This window comes from Colobus angolensis, unplaced genomic scaffold, assembly GCF_000951035.1.
Source record: "Colobus angolensis palliatus isolate OR3802 unplaced genomic scaffold, Cang.pa_1.0 Scaffold193, whole genome shotgun sequence".
NCBI classification, from domain to species: Eukaryota; Metazoa; Chordata; class Mammalia; order Primates; family Cercopithecidae; genus Colobus; species Colobus angolensis.
Genome location: NW_012115077.1, coordinates 1,821,614 through 1,843,978, shown reverse-complemented (window position 1 = coordinate 1,843,978; position 22,365 = coordinate 1,821,614). Strand labels below are relative to the sequence as shown.

Genomic DNA, 22,365 nt, shown 5'->3' with positions numbered 1-22,365 from the left:
GCCACTGCACTCCAGCCTGGGCAACAGAGTGAGACTCCGTCTCCAAAAAAAAAAAAAGACATTGTTCCATATGAATTAAAATTTATAACTCATGATTATATTCTTGAACATATTAAGTATTGAGCTATTTGAATACTTAACTATACATTCTATTTAGACATGGTAAGAGCAGCTAATCAATTTGAAAAAAGAAATTAAAAAATTTAGTATCTAAGAAAAGTTCTCAGAAACAATAGTATAAAAAACTAGTATTAGTAAAAACTAGTCGAGTCTACTTAATCCTAATTCAGAATCAAATAATAAAACACATTCTTTACAATCATTTCTCAGGGCTAAGAACAAATTTAAAGTATAATGGAACTGGTGGCTCACGCCTGTAATCCCAGCACTTAAGAGGCTGAGGCAGGTGGATCACGTGAGCCCAGGAGTTTGAGAACAGCCTGGGCAATGTGACAAAACCCTAATTAGCTGGGTTTAGTGGCGTGTGTCTATAGTCCTGGCTACTTGGGAGGCTGAGGTAGGAGGCTCGCTTGAGCTTGGGAGGTCAAGGCTGCAGGAGACGTGATTGTGCCACTGCACTGCAGCCTGGGTGACAAAGTGAGGCCTTGTCTTAAAATAAAATAAATAAATAAACTGTAATAGAACTGACCTTTAGAAGTTCCTCTGATGTAGGTCGATCTTGAGGGATTTTCTGGAGGCAAGAATCTACAAAGTTGCGAAAATAATCAGACCTATTGTAAAGGAAAGTATCAAGTGAACACATTGCTATTTCCTTTAAAAATACATCCACAAATCAAGAAACGTGCCTACTGATGGGAAGGGGAATGGAAAGGGAATGATTTAAAAAAAGCAGAGACTATATAGTTTCATATAAGTCTATGAAGATCTATCTAAAGCAACCAATGAATGTTTACCATTTTCCAAAGATAAATTCACACAGATTACTTTAAAATCCTGCTCCTACATATTTAAATATCACAACTCATACTACTGTATTGAGGCAAAATGAGGGAAGCCTATCTCCTTTTTTTCGTTTTTTTTTTTTTTTGCACTGAAACCCAAGATAACATTCCTTTCCAATTCCCTTTTTTTTCCTTTTCCTTTTTGCTAAGCCTTTCTTATAATAAGCTCTTTTCTTATTTGCCCCTTGGATCATCTTCTACATAGCATGTTTCAGAATATCACTCTATCTGCTCTGGAGAGAGCATTTTTATACCTGAGTATTTGGTGCCCCTGAGCAAATGGGTAAGACTTCCATTAAACCTAGAAAACCTATTAAGGTATTTTTTAAAACGTTAGAAGTCTGTAACACATTATTATATAGCGTTATTGACAAGAGTTCAGTGAGTAAGGCAGTAAATAATTACTCCATCAATGTTTGTCTCCAATATTCAAATAAGATTTTAAGTTCCTTGTAGGCAAGAATTATTTTATAAATCCCCAAGTCTCAAACACAGTGTAAACACAGTCTGTGTTCAATACATTTATTACTTACATGTATCAACTATGGTTTCAATGTTTTTTTCCTCCAAAACTGATGTTGAAACTTAATCTCCAATGCAACAGTGTTGGGAGGTGGGGCCTAATGGGAGTTGTTCAGGTCATGAATGGATTAATGCTGCTATAAAAAGGGCTTGTGGGAGAGGGTTCTCTCTCTCCTGCTCTCTGCCATGTGAGGACACAATGGTTCTCCCCTGCAAAGGATGCAGAGTTAAAGGCACTATATTGTAAGCAGGAGGGCCAGGTCCTAACCTGCCAGTGCCTTGATCCTGGACTTCCCAGCCTCCAGAAAATGAGAAATAACTTTCTGTTCTTTATAAATTACCCGGCCTCTGATACTCTGTTACAGCAGCACAAAATGTACTAAAGCATACCACAACACTAAACTCAGTGTCAAAAGATTCGTTCTACATAATTCTAAACACAGAGTTATACAGAAAAAATCTTTTGGCACAGAGTTTTAGCATTATTAGTTTAGTAGAGTTATATGGCACATTCTTAAATGGCAAAGACTTAAATGAATGAGACATAATTATGTACTCTTTAAATAATTAAGTACCCCTAATTTACATATCTGTGATTTTCAAAATATTTATTAAATATGCTAGCTATTCCCCTAGAATTTATCAAATGCTAGGTACACCCGAGGAATTAATTTTCTACTACAATTTTATACTGTTGATAAAAAATCCTAGTTTTCTAAAATTGTCAATCTGTTGTCCATAAACCTCTTTACACGAATGGACTAAATTTTATCAAATCAATGAAGCCCTAGAAGGAATATCAGATAAAACTGAATAACATATTATAGTTAGAGTGATCCCAAAATTTTTAATTACCTGGTAATTTTGATAAAGTCAAATCATTTTACCTATATTTTTATATCATATAAATTATAAACCATCTTGCAATCAAATATCACTATAGGTTGTAATAATACATATAGTTTAGTTATAAAATATTAATGCTTAAATGCTATTTATTATTTAATTAGGATTAGGTATTCCTAAATTTAAAGAAAAAGTAATAAAAATGAATACTTTTTACACTCATGTGACATCATCCATCCTTTTCTGAACTCAGTTATATATATATGCTATGAAATGGAAACATGATAAAGAATAAATCTAATATTTAAAAGGCTAAAATAAATCTATTTTTAATATCTTATAAGGTGATACATTTTACCTAATTGAAATTAAATCACTTTGATAACAGATTATGAAAAAGCATTTCATTTATCCAACATTGAGCAATATATATATTAACAATACTCACCATTCATTAGACTGTAGTGTAGGGGATTCATTTTGGGCTATGTGATATAAGGCACTCATTGCATTCATATTAAATAAAGGAGGCTTCCTTTCCGCTGTAAAAGAAAGGAAACATTCCTGTTAAAATAGGTGCCAGGGGTACTCTAGTACTGGGCACGTTTTTCTTTTCTTTTTTATAATGATTTTATTTTGAAACAATCTTAAACTTATACAAAAAATTACAAGTAGAGTTCAAAGAGCTTTTTTTTATTCCCCTTTTCTTTTTTTTTTTTTTTTCTGAGATAGGGTCTCACTCTGTCACCCAGGCTGGAGTGCAGTGGGACAATCTCGGCTCACTACAGCCTTGACCTCCTGTGCTCAAGCAATCCTCCTACCTCAGCCTCCCGAGTAGCTGGGACCACAGGTGTGCACCACCATGCCCAATTATGTTTTGTATTTTCTGTAGAAATGGGGTTTTACCATGTTGCCCAAGATGGTCTTGAACTCTTGAGCTCAAGTGATCCTCCCAACTCAGCCTCTCAAAGTGCTGGGATTACAGGTGTGAGCCACTGCACCCAGCCTCCAAGAACTTTTTCAAGTGAATCAATTGAGAATAAATTGCTGACCTGATGTCTCACCATCCTTAATATATACTTGAGTGTGTATTTCCTATAAAGAAGAACATTTTCCTAAAGAATCATAATACATCCATTAAATCAGGCCATTTAATAGTGATATAAGACTATCATCCAATCCCCAAACTACATTCAAATTTCATTCAAATGTCCCAATAATATCCCATGTAGCAATAGTGAGCTTTGAGTATTGGCAATCTTCAAGGAATTTGTTCATTTTATCCAAGTTGTCAAATTTATTGACATAAAATTGTTCATATTTCCCCATTACTCTTTTAATACCTGTAAAATCTATAGTGATTATAATCTCTTACTCCTGATATTGGAAATTTGTGTCTTTTCTCTTTTATTTTGTGATTAGTCTGGCTAGAGGTTTAACCATTTTATTGATCTCAGAGTACTAGTTTTTGGTTTCACTGATTTTCTCTATTGTTTTTCAGTTTTCTATTCAACTGATTTCTGCTTTGATCATCATAATCCTCTGCTTATTTTGTGTTCAATTTGCTCTTTGTTTTAGTTTCTTAAGGTAAAAGTTGAAGTCATGACTTTGACAAATTGAAGTATGGTTGCCCTTCTGTATCTGTAAGTTCTGCATCCACAGACTGAACCAACCAACTGAAATATTTCAACCACAGACTGAAAATATCTGGGGAAAAAATAATAAAAATAACAACAAAGACTTTTTAACAATAAAAAAATTAACAATTTTTATTTATTTATTTATTTTTTGAGACGTGATTTCACTCTTGTTGCCCAGCCTAGAGTGCAATGACGCAATCTTGGCTCACCACTACCTCCATCTTCAGGGTTCAAGAGATTCTCTCCTGTCTCAGCCTCCCGAGTAGCTGGGATTACAGGTGTGCGCTGCCATGCCTGGCTAATTTTGTATTTTTAGTAGAGACGGGGTTTCTCCATGTTGGTCAGGCTGGTCTCAAACTCCCAACCTCAGGGGATCCACCCGCCTCGGCCCCCCAAAGTGCTGGGATTATAGGTGTGAGCCATCGCGCCCAGACAAAAATACAAATTTTTAAGACAGCTACTTACATGGCATTTATATTATATTAGGTATTGTAAGTAATCCAGAGATTATTCAAAGTATATGGGAGGATATGCATAGGTTACATGAAAAACTAAGCCATTTTAGCATCTGCACATTTTCTTATCTGAGGGGGTTCTGGAACCAATCCTCTGAAGATACTCAGATATACAGGACTCTTGAATGTACCTTAGTTTGAGATTTTCTGACATTTCCTATTATCAGAGTTAGGCTAAACACCTTTGGCAGGAGTATCACAGAGGTAATGCTATAATTTGTATCCTATGAGGTGGCACTTGATTTTGAGAAGTTCTGTTATTGATGGTATTCACTTTGATCACTTGATTAAGGCCCATGTCTGCCAGTCTTCTTCATGATAAAGTTTCCCTTTCCTCCTTTGTAATTAATAAGCATTTTGCAAGATGGTACTCTGAATCTACATAAATATTCTGCTTCTCATGAAACTTTCAACTTTATTCTTTTATTTATTGTATGGAGTCACAGATTTTTATTTTAATAAGTTATAATATATCATTTATTTTGATGTTCAAATTATCTCATATTTGAACAGTAGAAACCTTTTTAAGCTGGCTTGTGTCTTTTGGACATGGTCCCATTATTATTTGGTTACTTTCTTGCTTTCTGGTACACTAAGATGTCCTAGCTTCATCTTATGTTTTCACTAGCCCAGACCCTGGATCAATCATTTCTCCAAGGGGCTGTTGTGCTAGGTGTGCTTACTGCTGCTGAGGTATCACTGCTCTCAGACACGCTCAATGAACAGAGTTGGGAATATATACATGTACATAATACTTTTATACACCTATGTGTACAAATACATGACATATATTAGATATTTATATTTAAAAACAATAAATATTGTAGTACAATATCTCAAATTCCAATCCAACATCGTGTTTATTTCTAGCTTTCTCTTTCCACATTTGTAAAATCCTTCTCTGACAATGAGAGAAACCCTGCTCTCATTATCCTTAACATATATATATATATATATTTTTTTTTTTTTTTTTTTTTTTTTGGAGACGGAGTCTCGCTCTGTTGCCAGGCTGGAGTGCAGTGGCACAATCTCAGCTCACTGCAACCTGTGCCTCCCAGGTTCAAGCAATTCTCCTGCCTCAGCCTCCTGAGCTGGGACTACAAGGCATGGGCCACCATGCCCGGCTAATTTTTGTATTTTTAGTAGAGACAGGGTTTCACCATGTTGACCAGGCTGGTCTCGAACTCTTGACCTCAGGTGATCTGCCAGCCTTGGCCTCCCAAAGTGCTGGGATTACAGGCATGAGCCACCACGCCTGGCCCTTAATTTATTTTTCTATCTGATAAATTCCTCCCATGTAACCAATATCCCATCTTTGTGATCATCTTTTCTCTCCTTAAGCAGATGCCCTCCTTTCTCTGTTCAAATTCTGAATCCCCATTCCACTTCAACCTACAATGTGAATAAACCTCTTGGTCACTAAGTCTTTTAAATGGTATACCATCAATATATCAAACCTATATCAAACTAGAACATATCTTTTTAATTTTGTCATTCACTATTAAATTAAAAATCTCTCAATTTTATCAAAGAACATTAAACTTGGCTAAAAATCACAGAAGAGATTCACCGAATTTATGTGTTAGACTCTCATAAATTCAAATAACTTTTTTTTTTCTTGAGTCAGAGTCTCACTCTGTCACCCAGATCAAAGTGAAGTGGCAAGATCTCAGCTCACTGCAGCCTCTGCCTCTCTGGTTCAAGAGATTCTCTTGCCTCAGTCTCCCAAGTAGCTGGGATTACTGGGATGCACCACCACACCCAGCTAATTTTTGCGGTTTTAGTATAGATGAGGTTTCCCCATGTTGGCCAGGCTGGTCTAAAACTCCTGACCTCAAGTGATTTGCCCACCTTGGCCTCCCAAAGTGCTGGGATTACAGGCACAAGCCACTGCACCCGGCCAAATATTTTCTGTCTCAAATTTTTATAAGCTACTACTAAACTTTTTCCTTTTTTTGAGATAAAGGCTTGGTCTGTCACACAGGCTGGAGTGCAGTGCTACGATCTTAGCTCACTGCAACCTTGACTTCCTGGGCTCAAGTGATCCTCTCACCTCAGCCCCTCAAGCAGCTGGGACTACAGGCGCATGCCACCATGCCTAACTAATTTTTTTGTATTTTTTGTAGAGACGTGGTTTCTCCATGTTGCCCAGGCTGGTCTCCAACTCCTGAGCTCAAGTGATCTTCCCACCGTGGCCTCCTAAAGTGCTGCAATTAGAGGCATGAGCCACCACTTAATTTTAAACCAAATTTATTTTAAGTTAGAGATACTATTTCTTATTATCTTGTGCATGTTTCTAAACTGTCTCTACCCATAAATTTGAACTGCTTCTGTAAAATTAATACCTCCAAAACTCAAAAGGAAATTAGATGAAACTGAGACAGAAGAACTGAACGGTCTAGAAAGTAGAAAGTAAATCTTAGAAACAATATCCAATAATAAAATTTCCAGAGAAAGAGTTCAAATTATATATACTTATACAGAAGAGTAATCACTAAAGGGTGAGATAAATGGGTTCAAATTTAATATTTTCATTTATTCCTCTCAATGGGAAAAATGACTTTGTGTACTTTTGTTTCCTGTATTATTTTAATTTAATTAATTTGTTTGTTTAGAAAGGGTGTCACTCTGTCACCCAGGCTGAAGTGTAGTAGCTCACTGCAGCCTCAAACTCCTGGGCTAAAGGGGATCCTCCCACCTCAGCCTCCCAAGTAGCTGGGACTACAGGTGTGAGGCTACCATGCCTAGCTAATTTATCTTGTTTTTGGTGGAGACAAGGTCTTGTTATGCTGTCCAGGCTGGTCTCAAACTCCTGGCTTTAAGCAATCCTTCCGCCTCGGCCTCCCAAAGTGCTAGGATTACAGATGTAAAGCCACTGTACCCAGCTGAGAGTAGAACAATGAATAATTTATTTTCTTTTCACTTCTTTGTATTTCTATAATTTTATACCCTAAACATATTATGTAATTAAAAATGATAAAGTACATTTTACAAAGATTATATAATCATGCAGTTCGAATAACAAGAAACTAAGAATTTTCATCAGATTAACTATAAAGAAACATGTAACCAAACCCACTCATGAAAAATTATGTATTATAAGATTTCCTGGTATTAAGACATAACCAAGTAATTTCAACCTTTGCAACACTAAAGCATGAAAGAGTCATATCCATCTATTCACAACTATGTTTACCAAGACCAATAATGGTATAGTTAATGTAAATTTTTTCTGTTACCTATACTGTAAGAAAATAGTTTGTTTTAATTTGCTATCCTTAACACTTCCAACATAGAAAAGCATATTATAATAAGTATGTGTCCCAAGACTGAACCTGATTTGCACTGAGAATCATACCTCACCGTCTGTAAACCCAGCACTTTGGGAGGCTGAGGTGGGTGGATCACCTAAGGTGAGGAGTGGGAGACCAGCCTGGCCAACATGGTGAAAACCCATCTCTACTAAAAATAAAAAAATAGCTGGGCTTGGTGGCAGGCGCCTGTAATCCCAGCTACTTGGGAGGCTGAGGCAGGAGAATCCCTTGAACCCGCGAGGTGGAGGTTGCAGTGAGCCAAGATTGTGCCACTGCACTCCAGCCTGGACAACAGAGTGAGACTCTATCTCCCCGCCCCCAAAAAAAGAAAGAAAAGAAAAAAAACGAAAATCATACTTCTAGACCTGTGTTATCTAACAGGGTAGCTAACTAGCCACATGTGACTATTTAAATGCAAATGTATTTAAACAAAATTTTAGAAAATTCACTCCCTTAGCTGAAAAGCCATACATACAGAATACTTCCTTCATCGCAAAAAGTTTTCCTGGCCTGTGCTACTTTAGACCTTTCACCTATAACCATAAACAGGCTTAAAATACAGTTCCTGACTTAGCACTTCAAAATATTCAAAACATTTGTAAGTAAAATGTTTAACATTATTATGAAAGATTATAAAAGTGAAGATACCAAATGAATGCCTAAAATTCTAAGAAATTATTTCAAATATTTCACCCATGTAAAATTATTTAAAGGCAGTCACATCTAAAGTTGCTTTATTTTAAGTATAAAAACTTCTATTGTGAAGGAACTCTGTTTTATGAAGTAGAATAAAAAGCTAGAAATAAGAAGCCATTTCACGGAAACTACAAAGTTTAGGTAGATTTTGTTTTAAGCAGAACAATGAGCCAACAAATGCCTTCTAATCAAATAAATCTTAAAATATATCAATGAAATCTAACAGGTCCATTAAAGCAATTTCACTATCACTGAGGGGCACATGTATGCATCAACCAGCATTAAGAAAGTAAAAGGATCCCATGGGCAAAGAGTACATTAACTAGCTTCTCTACATGTGTATCCAGGATTCTTAAGAAATTAATTAGGATCTATGGGTAGGAAAAAGAATTATACGTAAAAGAATAGAGATTAGAGTTTAGGACACTTAAAGGTACTTTCAAATGGAAGAAATAGTTTTGCAAACTTCAAATTAAAATAAAGAAATCACAAGTATGACATTATGGTCATCTCCAAATCTCTGTTTGTTGATGCTGTTAAACTATAAAACAAAGAGCAGGATGTGGAGCTTGAAGGGAGTAGTTAACATAGGATTTCCAACAAAAGTGAAAATACTTAAAGATTATGTTTTAGGAAAAAAAACTGGACTGCAAGGTAGTCTGGTTGTAATAGAAATCATAACTTTAATCTACTGTGTAATAACAAGCAAGATTTTACCTTCATTTTACCTCATTTTCCCTATACTTGTTTTCGAAAACTGACAAACTCGAGTAGATAATGATTAATCAAAATTACCAATAGATTTTACTTTTAATGTATTATTTTCCATCCTCAGTCACTCCTTTCAGAATGGCTTAGATGAGCGCTGTGGCTCATGCTTGAAATCCCCCCACTGTGGGAGGCTGAGGCAGGAGGATAGCTTGAGCCCAGGAGTTTGAGACCAGCCTGGACAACATGGCGAAACCCTGTCTCTGCTAAAAATACAAAAATTAGCCTGGTGTGGTGGTATGCGCCTGCAGTCCCAGCTATATGGGAGGCTGAGGTGGGAGGACTGCTTGATCCCAGGAAGCAGAGGTTAGAGTAAGCTGATACTGCACCACTGTACTCCAGCCTGGGTGACAGAGCAAGACCATGTCTCTAAAATAAATAAGTAAGTAAGTAAGTAAATAAACAAATAAATAAGTAAAATTTAATGCAATGCTCTTATAAGAAGATAAAAAGGAAAAGACTATTGGGCTGGTAGACCTCCACTGGGAAATCCAGAGCAAGAAGATGGCCAGCATCTTCAATTGCAGTGACAGTTTACTGGCTCACATAAGTTATGACGGTCCACTGTTTTTAGCACAGTTCCATGTACGAGCAACTGAACAAAATGTGTGCTTTAAATCAAACTGCTACAGGAAATTGAATCCGATCTCTCTCCCTCACTGCAAGACCCTGTTACAGTGATCCATATACCTATCATCATGGCCCCTGTTGAATGAAGTTGGACTTACCATCTTATAAATCACATATATATATCAAACTGTTACAAAATGGTATGTAGGTATGACAGTCTGACATCTAATTTCATTCCCAATTCAAAGTAAAAAAAAAAAAAAAACAAAAAAACAGTAGTAACTACCTCAGTTAGTTATGAATGCTTTACAGATCTTCTACAGCTGGTAAATCCGGTAATCATAAACATATTCTAGGTGTTTAACAAATACTCATTAATGTTAGACATAGATTCCTCAAACATAATTAAAACCACAGTGGAAAATTATTTTAGCTATAATGGAACAGAGCAAATATAATATAGCTAACCCTAATATAAATAAAAATTACCAAACAACCAAAGTGAAAACCTTACTAAATATATTGCCCCCCTTATAAAGTGACATTTAAGATAAAAATCTATAATTTTTATAGATCGGTACAGAAATTGATGTAAAACATTGATCAAACCTTAATCCATAGTAATGAAGAACAATGCTTACCTAGTTCAATACATGTTATTCCAAGAGACCACACATCTACTTTGCCATCATACTGTCCTTCATCCATGGCTAAAATTACTTCTGGGGCCATCCTAGAACAAAATGTTCATTTAAATTAAAGATTTTTTTAAAAAGTATACTATTCTTTGAGAATGTAAGTCATCTACCTGGAGATCACCGGTTTGAATTCTAGCCAACATATCTGGACATAAGAATTTTTATAATGGGAACTAAGTGCATTACAGGTTGTAAGGTAAATATTTAGCAATGCATATACAATGTGAGATTTATTCTCACTATCCATCATTATCATGTAACAGCCACCCCAAAAAAAAGAAGCTCCCAAGGCAGAATTATATTCTGCATCTGCTCCAGTTTGCAGATTATAATACTTCATATCCTTTAGGCCAGTGGTTCTCAAATATTTTGGTCTCAGGATCCCATTACAAAAGTCTAATGTTTGGCCAGGCGCAGTGGTTCACACCTGTAATTCCAGCACTTTGGGAGGCTGAGGCGGACAGATCACGAGGTCAGGAGTTTGAGAAGCCTGAGCAACATGGTGAAACCCCATCTCTACTAAAAATACAAGGCCGGGTGCGGTGGCTCAAGCCTGTAATCCCAGCACTTTGGGAGGCCGAGACGGGTGGATCACAAGGTCAGGAGATCGAGACCATCCTGGCTAACACGGTGAAACTCCGTCTCTACTAAAAAATACAAAAAACTAGCCGGGCGAGGTGGCAGGCGCCTGTAGTCCCAGCTACTTGGGAGGCTGAGGCGAGAGAATGGCGGGAACCCCGGAGGCAGCGGAGCTTGCAGTGAGCTGAGATCCGGCCATTGCACTCCAGCCCAGGCGGACACAGCAAGACTCCGTCTCAAAAAAAAAAAAAATACAAAAATTAGCTGGCCATGGTGGCTGGCGCCTGTAATCCCAGCTACTCAGGAGGCTGAGGCAGGAGAATCACTTGAACCCAAGAGGCGGAGCTTGTAGTGAGCCAAGATCACGCCACTGCACTCCAGCCTGCCTGGGCGAGAGAGTGAGACTCCGTCTCAAAAAAAAAAAAAAAGTCTATTTTTGCTTAAAAGATCGAATGTTACCATTGGCAACAAGTATTGTCAGTTGTTTTCCTTGAAGTTATAAGTTCATGTCGTTTATTAAAGAAAATTATCTGCCACAATAACCAAGACTGAATAATCATAGTTTGTGTGTTTCTTTCAAATAAAAATGGTGTTCCATGATAAAAGTGGCTAGGGCAGCTTACAACTCAATCACACAATTATCAATCTTATGGGTATCTTATTTGTAAATGAAGTACTAATGCATGTCTTCAATTAGTGTCCTACATTCTTTTTTTCAATTTTTAATCTTTCTTTTTTTTTTGAGAGACAGGGTCTCACTCTGTTGCCCAGGCTGGAGTACAGTGGCACAATCTCGGCTCACTGCAACCTCTGCCTCCTGGGTTCAAGTGATTCTCCCACTTCAGCCTGTCAAGTAGCTGGGACTACAGACGTGCATCACCACACCCGGCTAATTTTTGTACTTTTTGGTAGAGACAGGGTTTCACCATGTTGGCCAGGATGGTCTCAAACTCCTGACCTTAAGCGATCTGTCTGCCTCGGCCTCCCAAAGTCCTGGGATTACAGGTGTGAGCCATTGCACCTGGCCGAGTTTAACATTCCTGACAGTACTTTACCTTCCACTTCATTTGTATTTCATGTTAAACACAGACAGACACTTAAAACGGCTGCTGACTGCTTTAACTATTCTTACCAATATGGCGTTCCCACAAAGGAATTGGCCGGTGATGCCATGGAAGCAGATCCAAAGTCAGCAAGTTTCACCTGGCCTGGTTCTGTCAGAAGGATATTTCCTGCTTTGATATCTCTAGGTTTAGGGAATACAGAAAATTACTTAACTTTCCCTCATTAGATTATGTTTAAAACGATAAAAATAAAACAAGAATTCATAAGATAGAGAAGGAGAAATCAAAATAATTAAGTGCTGGGGTAATCACACAATTGAGATAATGAGAATTAATATTCAAATTAGAAAACAAAAAACTACAGAATTCAAATAAACATATAGTAATACTTTTCTAAAAGAGAAGACAAATAGCAGAAAAAAAAAGAAAATTAGTTCACTGGAGCATGCAGTTTATATTTTAGTTTCTGTTTATTGGTAGAAACAATGGTTTTTAAAAATACATTGTAATTAGCAAACAATCTCTTTATCATACATAAGATTTCTGAGTATCCATACTTAACGTAAAAACAAAAAAGAAAACATAAAGAACCTTATTCTCCAAACTTTTTGAAAAACACTTATTCAAAGTAAGTAAATACATAAAGATATATTCGTATCATTTCCAAATTTCAGCATAGTTTTCCTAAATATAAAATAAAAACTGAAATATATGGATAATGTAGTATCAATGATCCCAAATTTACTTTTCTGAAATAGCAACAGTCTATTAAACTAAGAAAACAGGTATTTATATAATAAGACCATCTGTCTAATTAGCATTAAATATATACTTAATTATTCAAAAATTAAAATAGAAATTAAAGTGCTGAATTTCCAAGCCCTTAATTCTTACTATAATATTTTAGAGCATAACACGAAATGAATCTATTTTTCTTAGATTTTTTTTTAAATGGAGAGGTATCTTAAATTTGAGAAAAACTTAGGTTGAAATTTCAACTATGGCATTCACTTATTTACTAGCTTGGAGGTATCTCTCAGATCTTATGCCGATGTTAAAAAATGATAACCCATTAACTCACAATGACTCTACTATATAGTTTAATATGTACTGCCTGGTTCATATATGTATAAGAAAATACTAACTTTCTTCTACAACAGCTAGAACCAATACCAGTGCCAAAAATTCATTATAAAATGTTTTAACTCCAAAGTTATTATCCATAATCAAGGATTATCAAGGACCACAGCTCAAAAGCATAAAGAGTCTTAAGCAGCTTCTGTTTTTTTTTTTTTGAGACAGAGCTTCACTCTGTCACCCAAGCTGGGGTGCAGTGGCACAATCTCAGCTCACTGCAACCTCCGCCTTCCGGGCTCAAGCTATTCTCCTCCCTCAGCCTCACAAGTAGCTGGGATTACAGATGCCCACAACAAAGCCCAGCTAATTTTCGTATTTTCATTGGAGACAAGGTTTCACCATATTGGCCAGGCTGGTCTCGGAACTCCTGACCTCAAGTGATCCACCCGCCTAGGCCTCTCAAAGTGCTGGGATTACAGGTGTGAGCCACTTTGCCTGGCCTTAAGCAGCTTTTATTCGTCCATATGTCATGGAATCAATGGAATAAATCCGTCATTATCAGTTACCAAGAAGAAAAAAGATCTAGGTTTAGTTCTAGCTCTAATCTATTCAGCTTTGCAACCCTTAGGAAATTACAGTCACAAATTGAGACATCAGTGATTTTACCTGTAAAATGAGAAAGAAAAACTGTATGATTCTCTAATGCCCATTCCAGTTGCAAATTAAATGATTCTACAGCTAAATTTCTACCACTAATCTAAAAAGTATACATACTTTTACAAGGTCCAGCAGCACATATAGGCAAAGATAAAAATTATCCTAGAGAGCCGGGCGCGGTGGCTCTCGCCTGTAGTCCCAGCTACTGGGGAGGCTGAGGCAGGAGAATAGTGTGAACCCAGGAGGCGGAGGTTGCAGTGAGCCCAGATCATGCCACTGCACTCCAGACTGAGCGACAGAGCAAGACTCTGTCTCAAAAAAAAAAAAAAAAAAAAATCCTAGAGAGATCAAGTATACCACTATGTTCATTTTAGGATATGAAAAGTCTAAAAAAAAATGAGTTTATATTATTTTATTTGGCTTTAACCAATAAAAACTTTAGGGTTAATAAATTCTAAAGTTGATAATATGCAACAAGCCATTTACTTATCAATATATGATAATTTCCAAAGCACTTACCTATGAATCATAGTATGAGAATGTAAGTAGGCTAATCCCTGGAGAGCACCATGTGTAATTGCTGCTATTTCCAGTTCTTGTAATGGCTTTTTGTGAACTTAAAATTTATTTGAAAATAATTAATACACAGAACATTTTTGTTAAAAAAATATATATCTAATACATGGGGCAATTTCAAAAAACTGATACTTAGCGAGAAGAGATTTATTTTCCAAGATGGTAAAGATTATTAAACTTTGTAACTTGTACACAGTTGTGCCAGTTGTTAAAGCACAGTTCATAGCCAATTCTTCTCTTAGCTAATGATATTAAATAATTATTTGGTGATGTAAAAACAATAGCAGCAGAGTTCTCTCTTTATTCTCACTTATCTTTGTTTTGAACAGGAGGAGCAGAGTAACAGAGAATTCAGAAAAATACTTGTAAAGTCACAATGAGAGAAAACATGACTATTTTAAGCTACTGTATATTTAATAAGGACAGCATATACCATGCTGAGAATCTGAAGATTAAGAGTTCTGCTCTTTCTGGAAAGTTTTACATTATTTGGTATTAATATCATTTAAATAATGTCTAACTAAATTGTCATTTTATTCTGTGAATACTTTTAAAAAAATAATCAAAGGAAACTTACCTTCTAGTAAATCTGAAGCAGATCCTAAACAATATTCCATTACAAGCTACATGGAAAAATTATAAAAGCATTAAAATATATTATTATAAAGATTATATTTAAGATAAAATAAATTCACCCAGTAGATCAAGAAGATAGTTTGAAGTAAAATTCTAGTCACCATTTACCTTAAAAAAAAAATACAGTTATATAGATATTTCTCAGAAAAATACATTTTTAAAACTTTTTAATAAAAAATAGTTATGTATTCAGTGATTTGTTAAATGCAGTCAAGACAATGATACATTAATCTTTTAATAATGCCAACATATAATAACTTCTATAAGCTGTGCATTTCATATATAATTACTAATTAAAATTATAAAGAAATACACATATTCCATTACTACAAATCTATAGTAACAATACCGATCATTGTTAGAAGACAGAAAACTGTGTTCTCTAGAATTATACGTATAGTCAGCCCTTCACATCTGTGGGTTCTAGATTTGTAGATTCAACCAACTATGTATCAAAAATAATTGAAAAAATAAAAAAATTGGCCAAGCGTGGTGGCTCACGCCTATAATCCCAGCACTTTGGGAGGCCAAGGCGGGCAGATCACCAGGTCAGGAGATTGAGACCACCCTGGCTCACATGGTGAAACCCCGTTTCTACTAAAAATATCAAAAATTAGTTGGGCATGGTGGCGGGTGCCTGCAGTCCCAGCTACTCGGGAGGCTGAGGCAGGAGACGGAGCTTGCAGTGAGCCGAGACTGCACCACTGCACTTCAGCCTGGGCGACACAGAGACTCCGTCTCACAAATAAATAAAATTTAAAAAAATTACAACATAACAACAAAAATAAAACAAAAAGCCAATACAACATAACAACTATTTACATGGCATTCACATTGTAGTATTATAACTAATCTACAGATGATTGAAAAAATTAATAGGCGGATGTGCATAGGTTATGTGCAGATACTCCATTTTATAGAAGGGATTTGGTATCCTGGGGGTGGGTGTCCTGGAACCAAATCCCCCACAGATACTGAGGGAAAACTATACAAAGCTTAGGTCACAGCTGTTTCTTTGAAAACAAACACAGAGCACTTCCTATGTGCCAGGTATTTTTCATATAGTAACCAATTTAATCCTCAGAATGACCTTATGAGGTAGGTCCTATTAGTATCCTTATTTTATGGATGGAGAACCCTGAGAGGCAGAGAGGTTACCCGTCTAATATTACTGCTTTTTCTTTAATCATAGCCTCAATTTTACAAGTCATCACTACCACCACCAAAACAAACTGGATAAAAATGCACCAAACACTACAAATCTAAATCTACAGTAAGTATACTAAAATGATACTTAGCTGCGGCTTATTAATTATTCAAAATAAGGGGCCATTCCTGGTAACAAAAGGGCAAAATTAATTTCTACTTCTTATAATAAAGGGCAACAATTCTCTCTCTTTAGTATTATATTATTCGGCCAAGGAATCATGATCAGTTCTAATTTCACCAGGATTCACCCAAATTTCACCAAGATCTTTCTGGTTAAATGCATTACAGTACATTTATGTCAAGAAAATATATGCTAACTTTCAATCTCAAGTAACATGATTGTTTTCATAATGTTTGAATGGTACTACTAAAACTGTCAGAGGACATTTTATCATACACACAAAGGTCAACAGAATTCTGAAAAATCTCTGCAGTAAGACTTGCAAAAATTCTATCATCTCTTATTGCCTACAAGTTCTAGGAAATATTGCTTGTTTTCTTTCAGTACGAACTAACATTTCAGGTGATTTTGCATGTGTTTACATAACCAGTATGAGACATTCTGAATTAATTCATTACAAACCAAAATCAGCTAAAATTGCAACAAGGGGAAAGCAAATACCAACCCATGCTGTGTGTTCACGTAGATAGCAGCCTTTGTATTCTATACTGTTGGGATGTTTTATTCTTTGTAGAAACTTGACTTCCTTAATAATATCCTGCCATTTCTGTGGGGAGAAAAAAGGTAAAGAATTACGAACAGGGCTTTTCCTCAGAAAGTTATATAAGAATAAATGTAATTACTAAATTGAGAAGGGTTAAGAACATGCAAGTTTGCTTGGTTTTACTTACTTACTGGGAGGGTCTCGCTCTTTCACCCAGGCGGGAGTGCAGTGGCACGATCCCAGCTCACTGCAACCTCCATCTCGTGACCTCAAGTGATCCTCCCACCTCAGCCCCCCAAATATTTGGGTCTACAGGCACACACCACCATGCTCATCTAATTTTTCTATTTTTTGTAGAGATGGGGTTTCACTATATTGCTGAGACTGGTCTCAAACTCCTGACCTCAAGTGATTCACTTGTCTTGGCCTCTCAAAATGTGATAATTTTTAGATAAAATGTCAAAATTAAAAAGTTTAAATAAATTATATTCAGCCGGGCACGCTGGCTCACACCTGTAATCCCAGCACCTTGGGAGGCTGAGGCTGGCAGATCACGAGGTCAGGAGATCAAGACTATCCTGGCCAACATGGTGAAACCCTGTCTACTAAAAATACAAAAATCAGCTGGACGTGGTGGCATGCGCCTATAGTCCCAGCTACTCGGGAGGCTGAGGCAGAAGAATTGCTTGAACTTGGGAGGTAGCGGTTGCACTGAGCTGAGATCGAGCCACTGCACTCCAGCCTGGTGACAGAGCCAGACTCCATCTCAAAAATAAAATAAATAAGTAATATTCATATACAGGCATATCTCAATTTACAGCGCTTCGCTTTATTGTACTTCACAGATACTACTTTTTTTTTTAAAACAAATTGAAGGGTTGTAGCAATCCTGTCCACCAGCACCATTTTTCCAATAGCATGTGCTCACTTGATGCCTTTATGTCACCTTTTGGTCACTCACAATATTTCAAACTTTTTCATCATTATTATTATATCTGTTATGGTGATCTGTGATCAGTAATTGTTGATGTTACTATTGTAATCGTTTTGGGGAGCCATGAACTGTGCCCATATAAGACGGTGAATCTAATCTTTAATAAATGTATTCTGACAGCTCCACCAGCCAGCCATTACCCTGTCTGTCTCCCTTTCCTTGGGCCTCCTTATTCTCTGAGACACAATAAAGTTGAAATTAGGCCATTAATAACCCCACAGTGACCCCTAAGTGTTCAAGTGAATGGAATACTCACATATCTATCACTTTAATTCAAAAGTTACAAGTAATTAAGCTTAGTGAGAAAGGCATGTCAAAAGCTGAGACAAGCTTTGAAGCTAGGCCTCTTGCGCCAAATAGTTAGCCAAGTTGTAAATGCAAAGAAAAAGTTATCGAAGACAATTTAAAGTGCTACTCCAGTGAAGATATGAATGATAAGAAGGCAAAACAAGTTTATTGTTGATATGAAGAAAGCTTTAATGGCCTGGATAGAAAATCAAATCAGCCACAACATTCCTGTAAAACAAAGCCTAATCTAGAGGACGGCCCTAACTCTCTTTAACTCTACAAAGGCTGAGAGAGGTGAGGAAGCTGAAGAAAAGTTGGAAACTAACAGAGGTTGCTTCATCAGGTGCAAGGAAAGAAATCATCTCCGTAAAATAAAAGTGCAAGGTAGGCCGGCACGGTGGCTCACTCCTATAATCAATCCCAGCACTTTGGGAGGCTAAGGTGGACAGATCACTTGAGGTTAGGAGTTCAAGACCAGCCTGGCCAACATGGTGAAACTCCATCTCCACTAAACATACAAAAATTAGCTGAGTGTGTTGGTGCATGCCTGTAGTCCTAGTTACTAGGGAGGAAAGGCAAAGGAAGGAGAATTGTTTGAACCCGGAAGGTGGAGGCTGCAGTGAGCCAAGATAGTGCCACCGCACTCTAGCCTGGGTGAGAGAGACTGTCTCAAAAAAAAAAAGAAAAGTGCAAGGTGAAGCAGCAAGTACTGATGTAGAAGCTACATGCAAGTTATCCAGAAGATCTAGCCAATGCGTCACTGAGGAAGGTAGCTACATTATACAACAGATTTTCTTTCTTTTTTTTGAGAGTCTTACTGTCACCCACACTGGAGTGCAGTGGCATAATCTTGGCTCACTGCAACTTGTGCCTCCTGGGTTCAGCATTCCTTCTGCCTCAGCCTCCCTAGTAGCTGGGACTACAGGCATGTGGACTACCATATCTGGCTAATTTTTCTATTTTCAGTAGAAACAGGGTTTCACCATGTTGGCCAAGCTAGTCTCAAACTCCTGGCCTCAAGTGATCCACGTACTTCTGCCTCCCAAAGTGCTGGGATTACAGGTGTGAGCCACCATGCCCAGCTAAGAGATCTTCAGTGTAGACAAAATAGCCTTATATTGGAAGAAGATACTATCTAGGACTTTCAAGGCTACAGAGCAACTATGAAATGCCTGGTTTCAAAGTTTCAAAGGACAGGCTGTTAGGGGCTAACGCAGCTTGTGATTTTAAGCTGAAGTCAATGCACATTTACTATTCCAAAAATTCTACTCTGCCTGTGCTTGTTCAATGAAACAACAAAGCCTCTAGATGACAGTATTTTTGTTTAAGCATGGTTTAGTGAATATAAGGCCACTGTTGAGATTTACTGCTCAGAAAGATTCCTTTCAAAATATTACTGGTCTTTGCCAGTGCACCTAGCCACCCAATAACTCTGATAGAGACATAAAAGGAGATCTATGTTGTTTTCATTCCCACGAATACACCATCCATTCTGTAGCCCACGGATCAAGGAATAATTTCGAGTTCCAAGCCTTATTATTTAAGAAAGGCTGGCTGGGCACGGTGGCTCATGCCTGTAATCCCAGCACTTTGGGAGGCCGAGGTGGGCGGATCACCTGAGGTCAGGAGTTCAGGACAAGCCTGACCGACATGGTGAAACCCAGTCTCTACTAAAAAAATACAAAATGAGCTGGGCATGGTGGTACATGACTGTAATCCCAGCTACTTGGGAGGCTAAGGCAGGAGAATCGCTTGAATCCAGGGGGGCGGAGGTTGTGGTGAGCCGAGACCACGCCATTGCACTCCAGCCTGGGCAACAAGAGCGAAACTCCATCTCAAAAAAAAGAAAAGAAAAGAAAAGAAAGGCTATAGCAGCCGGGCACGGTGGTTCATGCCTGTAATCCCAACACTTTGGGAGGCCAAGGCAAGTGGATCACCTGAGGTCAGGAGTTCGAGACCAGCCTAGCCAACACAGTAAAACCCTGTTTCTACTAATAATACAAAATTCAGTCAGGCATGGGGACGCAGGCCTATAATCTCAGTTACTTGAGAGGCTGAGGCAGGAAAATCGCTTGAACCAGGAGGCAGAGATTGCAGTGAGCCAAGATCATGCCATTGCACTCCATCTTGGGCGACAAGAGTGAACTCCATCTCAAAAAAAAACAAAAACAAAAAAAGGCTATAGCTGCCGTAGACAGCAATTTGTCTGATGGACAGTGGCAAAGTAAACTGAGTACCTTCTGGAAATAATTCATTATAGATGCCATTAAGAACATTTCCGACTGATGGGAGTGCAAATTAGCAACATTATCAGGAGTCTGGAATAAGTGAATTCCAACCCTGATGAATGACTTTGAGGGGTTCAAGATTTCAGTGGAGGAAGTAATTGCAGATGTGGTGGAAACAGCAGGAAAACTGGATTTGCACATGGAGCCTGAAGATGTGACTCAACTCCTGCAATTTCATGATAAAACTTGAGTGGATGAGAAACTGCTTGTAATAGATGGGCAAATAAAGTAATTTCTGAATATTACATAAACTTAGTTGATAAAGCAGTAATAGAGTTACAGAGGATTGACTCCAATTTTGAAAGTTTTATTGTGGTAAAATGCTGTCAAACATCATTGCATTCTACAGCGAAATCTTTTGTGAAAGAGAAAACTGATAGGGCAAACTTCACTGTTATTAGATTTTAAGAAATTGCCACAACCACCTTAACCTTCAGCAACCACTACCCTGATCAGTCAGAAGCCATCAACATAGAAGATCCTCGAGCAGCAAAAATACTATGACATGCTGAAGGCTCAAATATCATTAGCATCTTTTTAGAAATAAAATATTTTAGGCCGGGTGTGGTGGCAGGCACCTGTAGTCCCAGCTACTCGGGAAGCTGAGGCAGGAGAACCACTTGAACCCGGGAGGCGGAGGTTGCAGTGAGCTGAGACTGCACCACTGCACTCCAGCCTGGTGACAGAGTGAGACTCCATCTCAAAAAAAAGAAAGAAAATATTTTAAAATTAAGGTATGTACATTGTCTTTTTTAGACAAAACGTTACTGCACACTTAATGGACTACAGTATAGCATGGAGATATATATATATATATATATATATTTTTAGATGGAGTCTCATGTTGCTGTCCAGGCTGGAGTGCGACAGCACAATCCTGACTCACTGCAGCCTTCGCCTCCTGGCTTCAAGTGATTCTCGTGCCTCTGCCTCCTGAGTTCAAGTGATTCTCCTGCCTCAGCCTCCCAAGTACCTCGGAATTACAGGCACGTGTAATCACGCCTGGCTAATTTTTGTATTTTTAGTAGAGACAGGATTTTCCACCATGTTGGCCTGGTCTTAAACTCCTGACCTCAAGTGATCTGCCTGCCTCGGCCTTCCAAAGTGTTGGGATTACAGGTGTAAGCTACTGCACCAGGCCTAGACATAATTTTCATATGCACTGGGCACCAAAAAGTTCATGTGACTTGCTTTATTATGATATTTGCTTTATCGTAGTGGTTGAGAACAAAACCCATAATATCTCCAAGGCATGCTTATAGTTTACAACTCAATTACATAATTTACAAAATTATTTCACTAAAGGTAGGTAAGACAAATTTGAGTTTGATAAAATTTATCATTAATGACTCATTAAAATTTTACAATCATACACCAACCATGTTGATAACTATGTACCATATTCAGTGATTTTTCTTCAAAAGTTCAACCTTTCTTTTTTTCATACAGTTTTACTGATACATAATTTATATACCATGAAGTTCACCTGCTGTGTTTTTGGCTTATTTCTATTACCAAATGTTAGGGTTTGTTTTTGTTTTTAACTCAAATGAAGTAATTCCTCTGAGATTCAAGTTCCTAAATGCAGACTCTAAAATGCTAGTGAATAATTAGCTATTATATAGAAAAGTTCACAGAAAAAAACCAAGCAGTACAACAATCTTTTCCTACATAGTCTACTAAGAGTCTTATTCACTAATACCTATCAGGAAATACAGATAAACCTTTGGTCTTAAGCTACTTCATGACAACCTTAAATACTCAGGTCACATCCTAAACATAGTTACTCTTAAGAAGCAAC

At 37.3% G+C, this 22,365-nt stretch overlaps 1 protein-coding gene across 1 annotated transcript in view; it reads right to left on the bottom strand.

Moving 5' to 3' along the window:
* The window catches only part of TAOK1 (TAO kinase 1), a 160,944-nt gene that overhangs the window by 49,649 nt on the left and 88,930 nt on the right, over positions 1–22,365 (bottom strand). The window contains exons 4-10 of the mRNA XM_011940874.1: positions 16,956–17,057; positions 15,062–15,107; positions 14,428–14,524; positions 12,243–12,356; positions 10,475–10,566; positions 2,779–2,872; positions 650–731 (exon numbers count right to left, since the gene is read on the bottom strand). Of these exons, the coding sequence (XP_011796264.1) occupies positions 650–731; positions 2,779–2,872; positions 10,475–10,566; positions 12,243–12,356; positions 14,428–14,524; positions 15,062–15,107; positions 16,956–17,057 (627 nt within the window). The remainder of the gene's footprint in view (positions 1–649; positions 732–2,778; positions 2,873–10,474; positions 10,567–12,242; positions 12,357–14,427; positions 14,525–15,061; positions 15,108–16,955; positions 17,058–22,365) is intronic.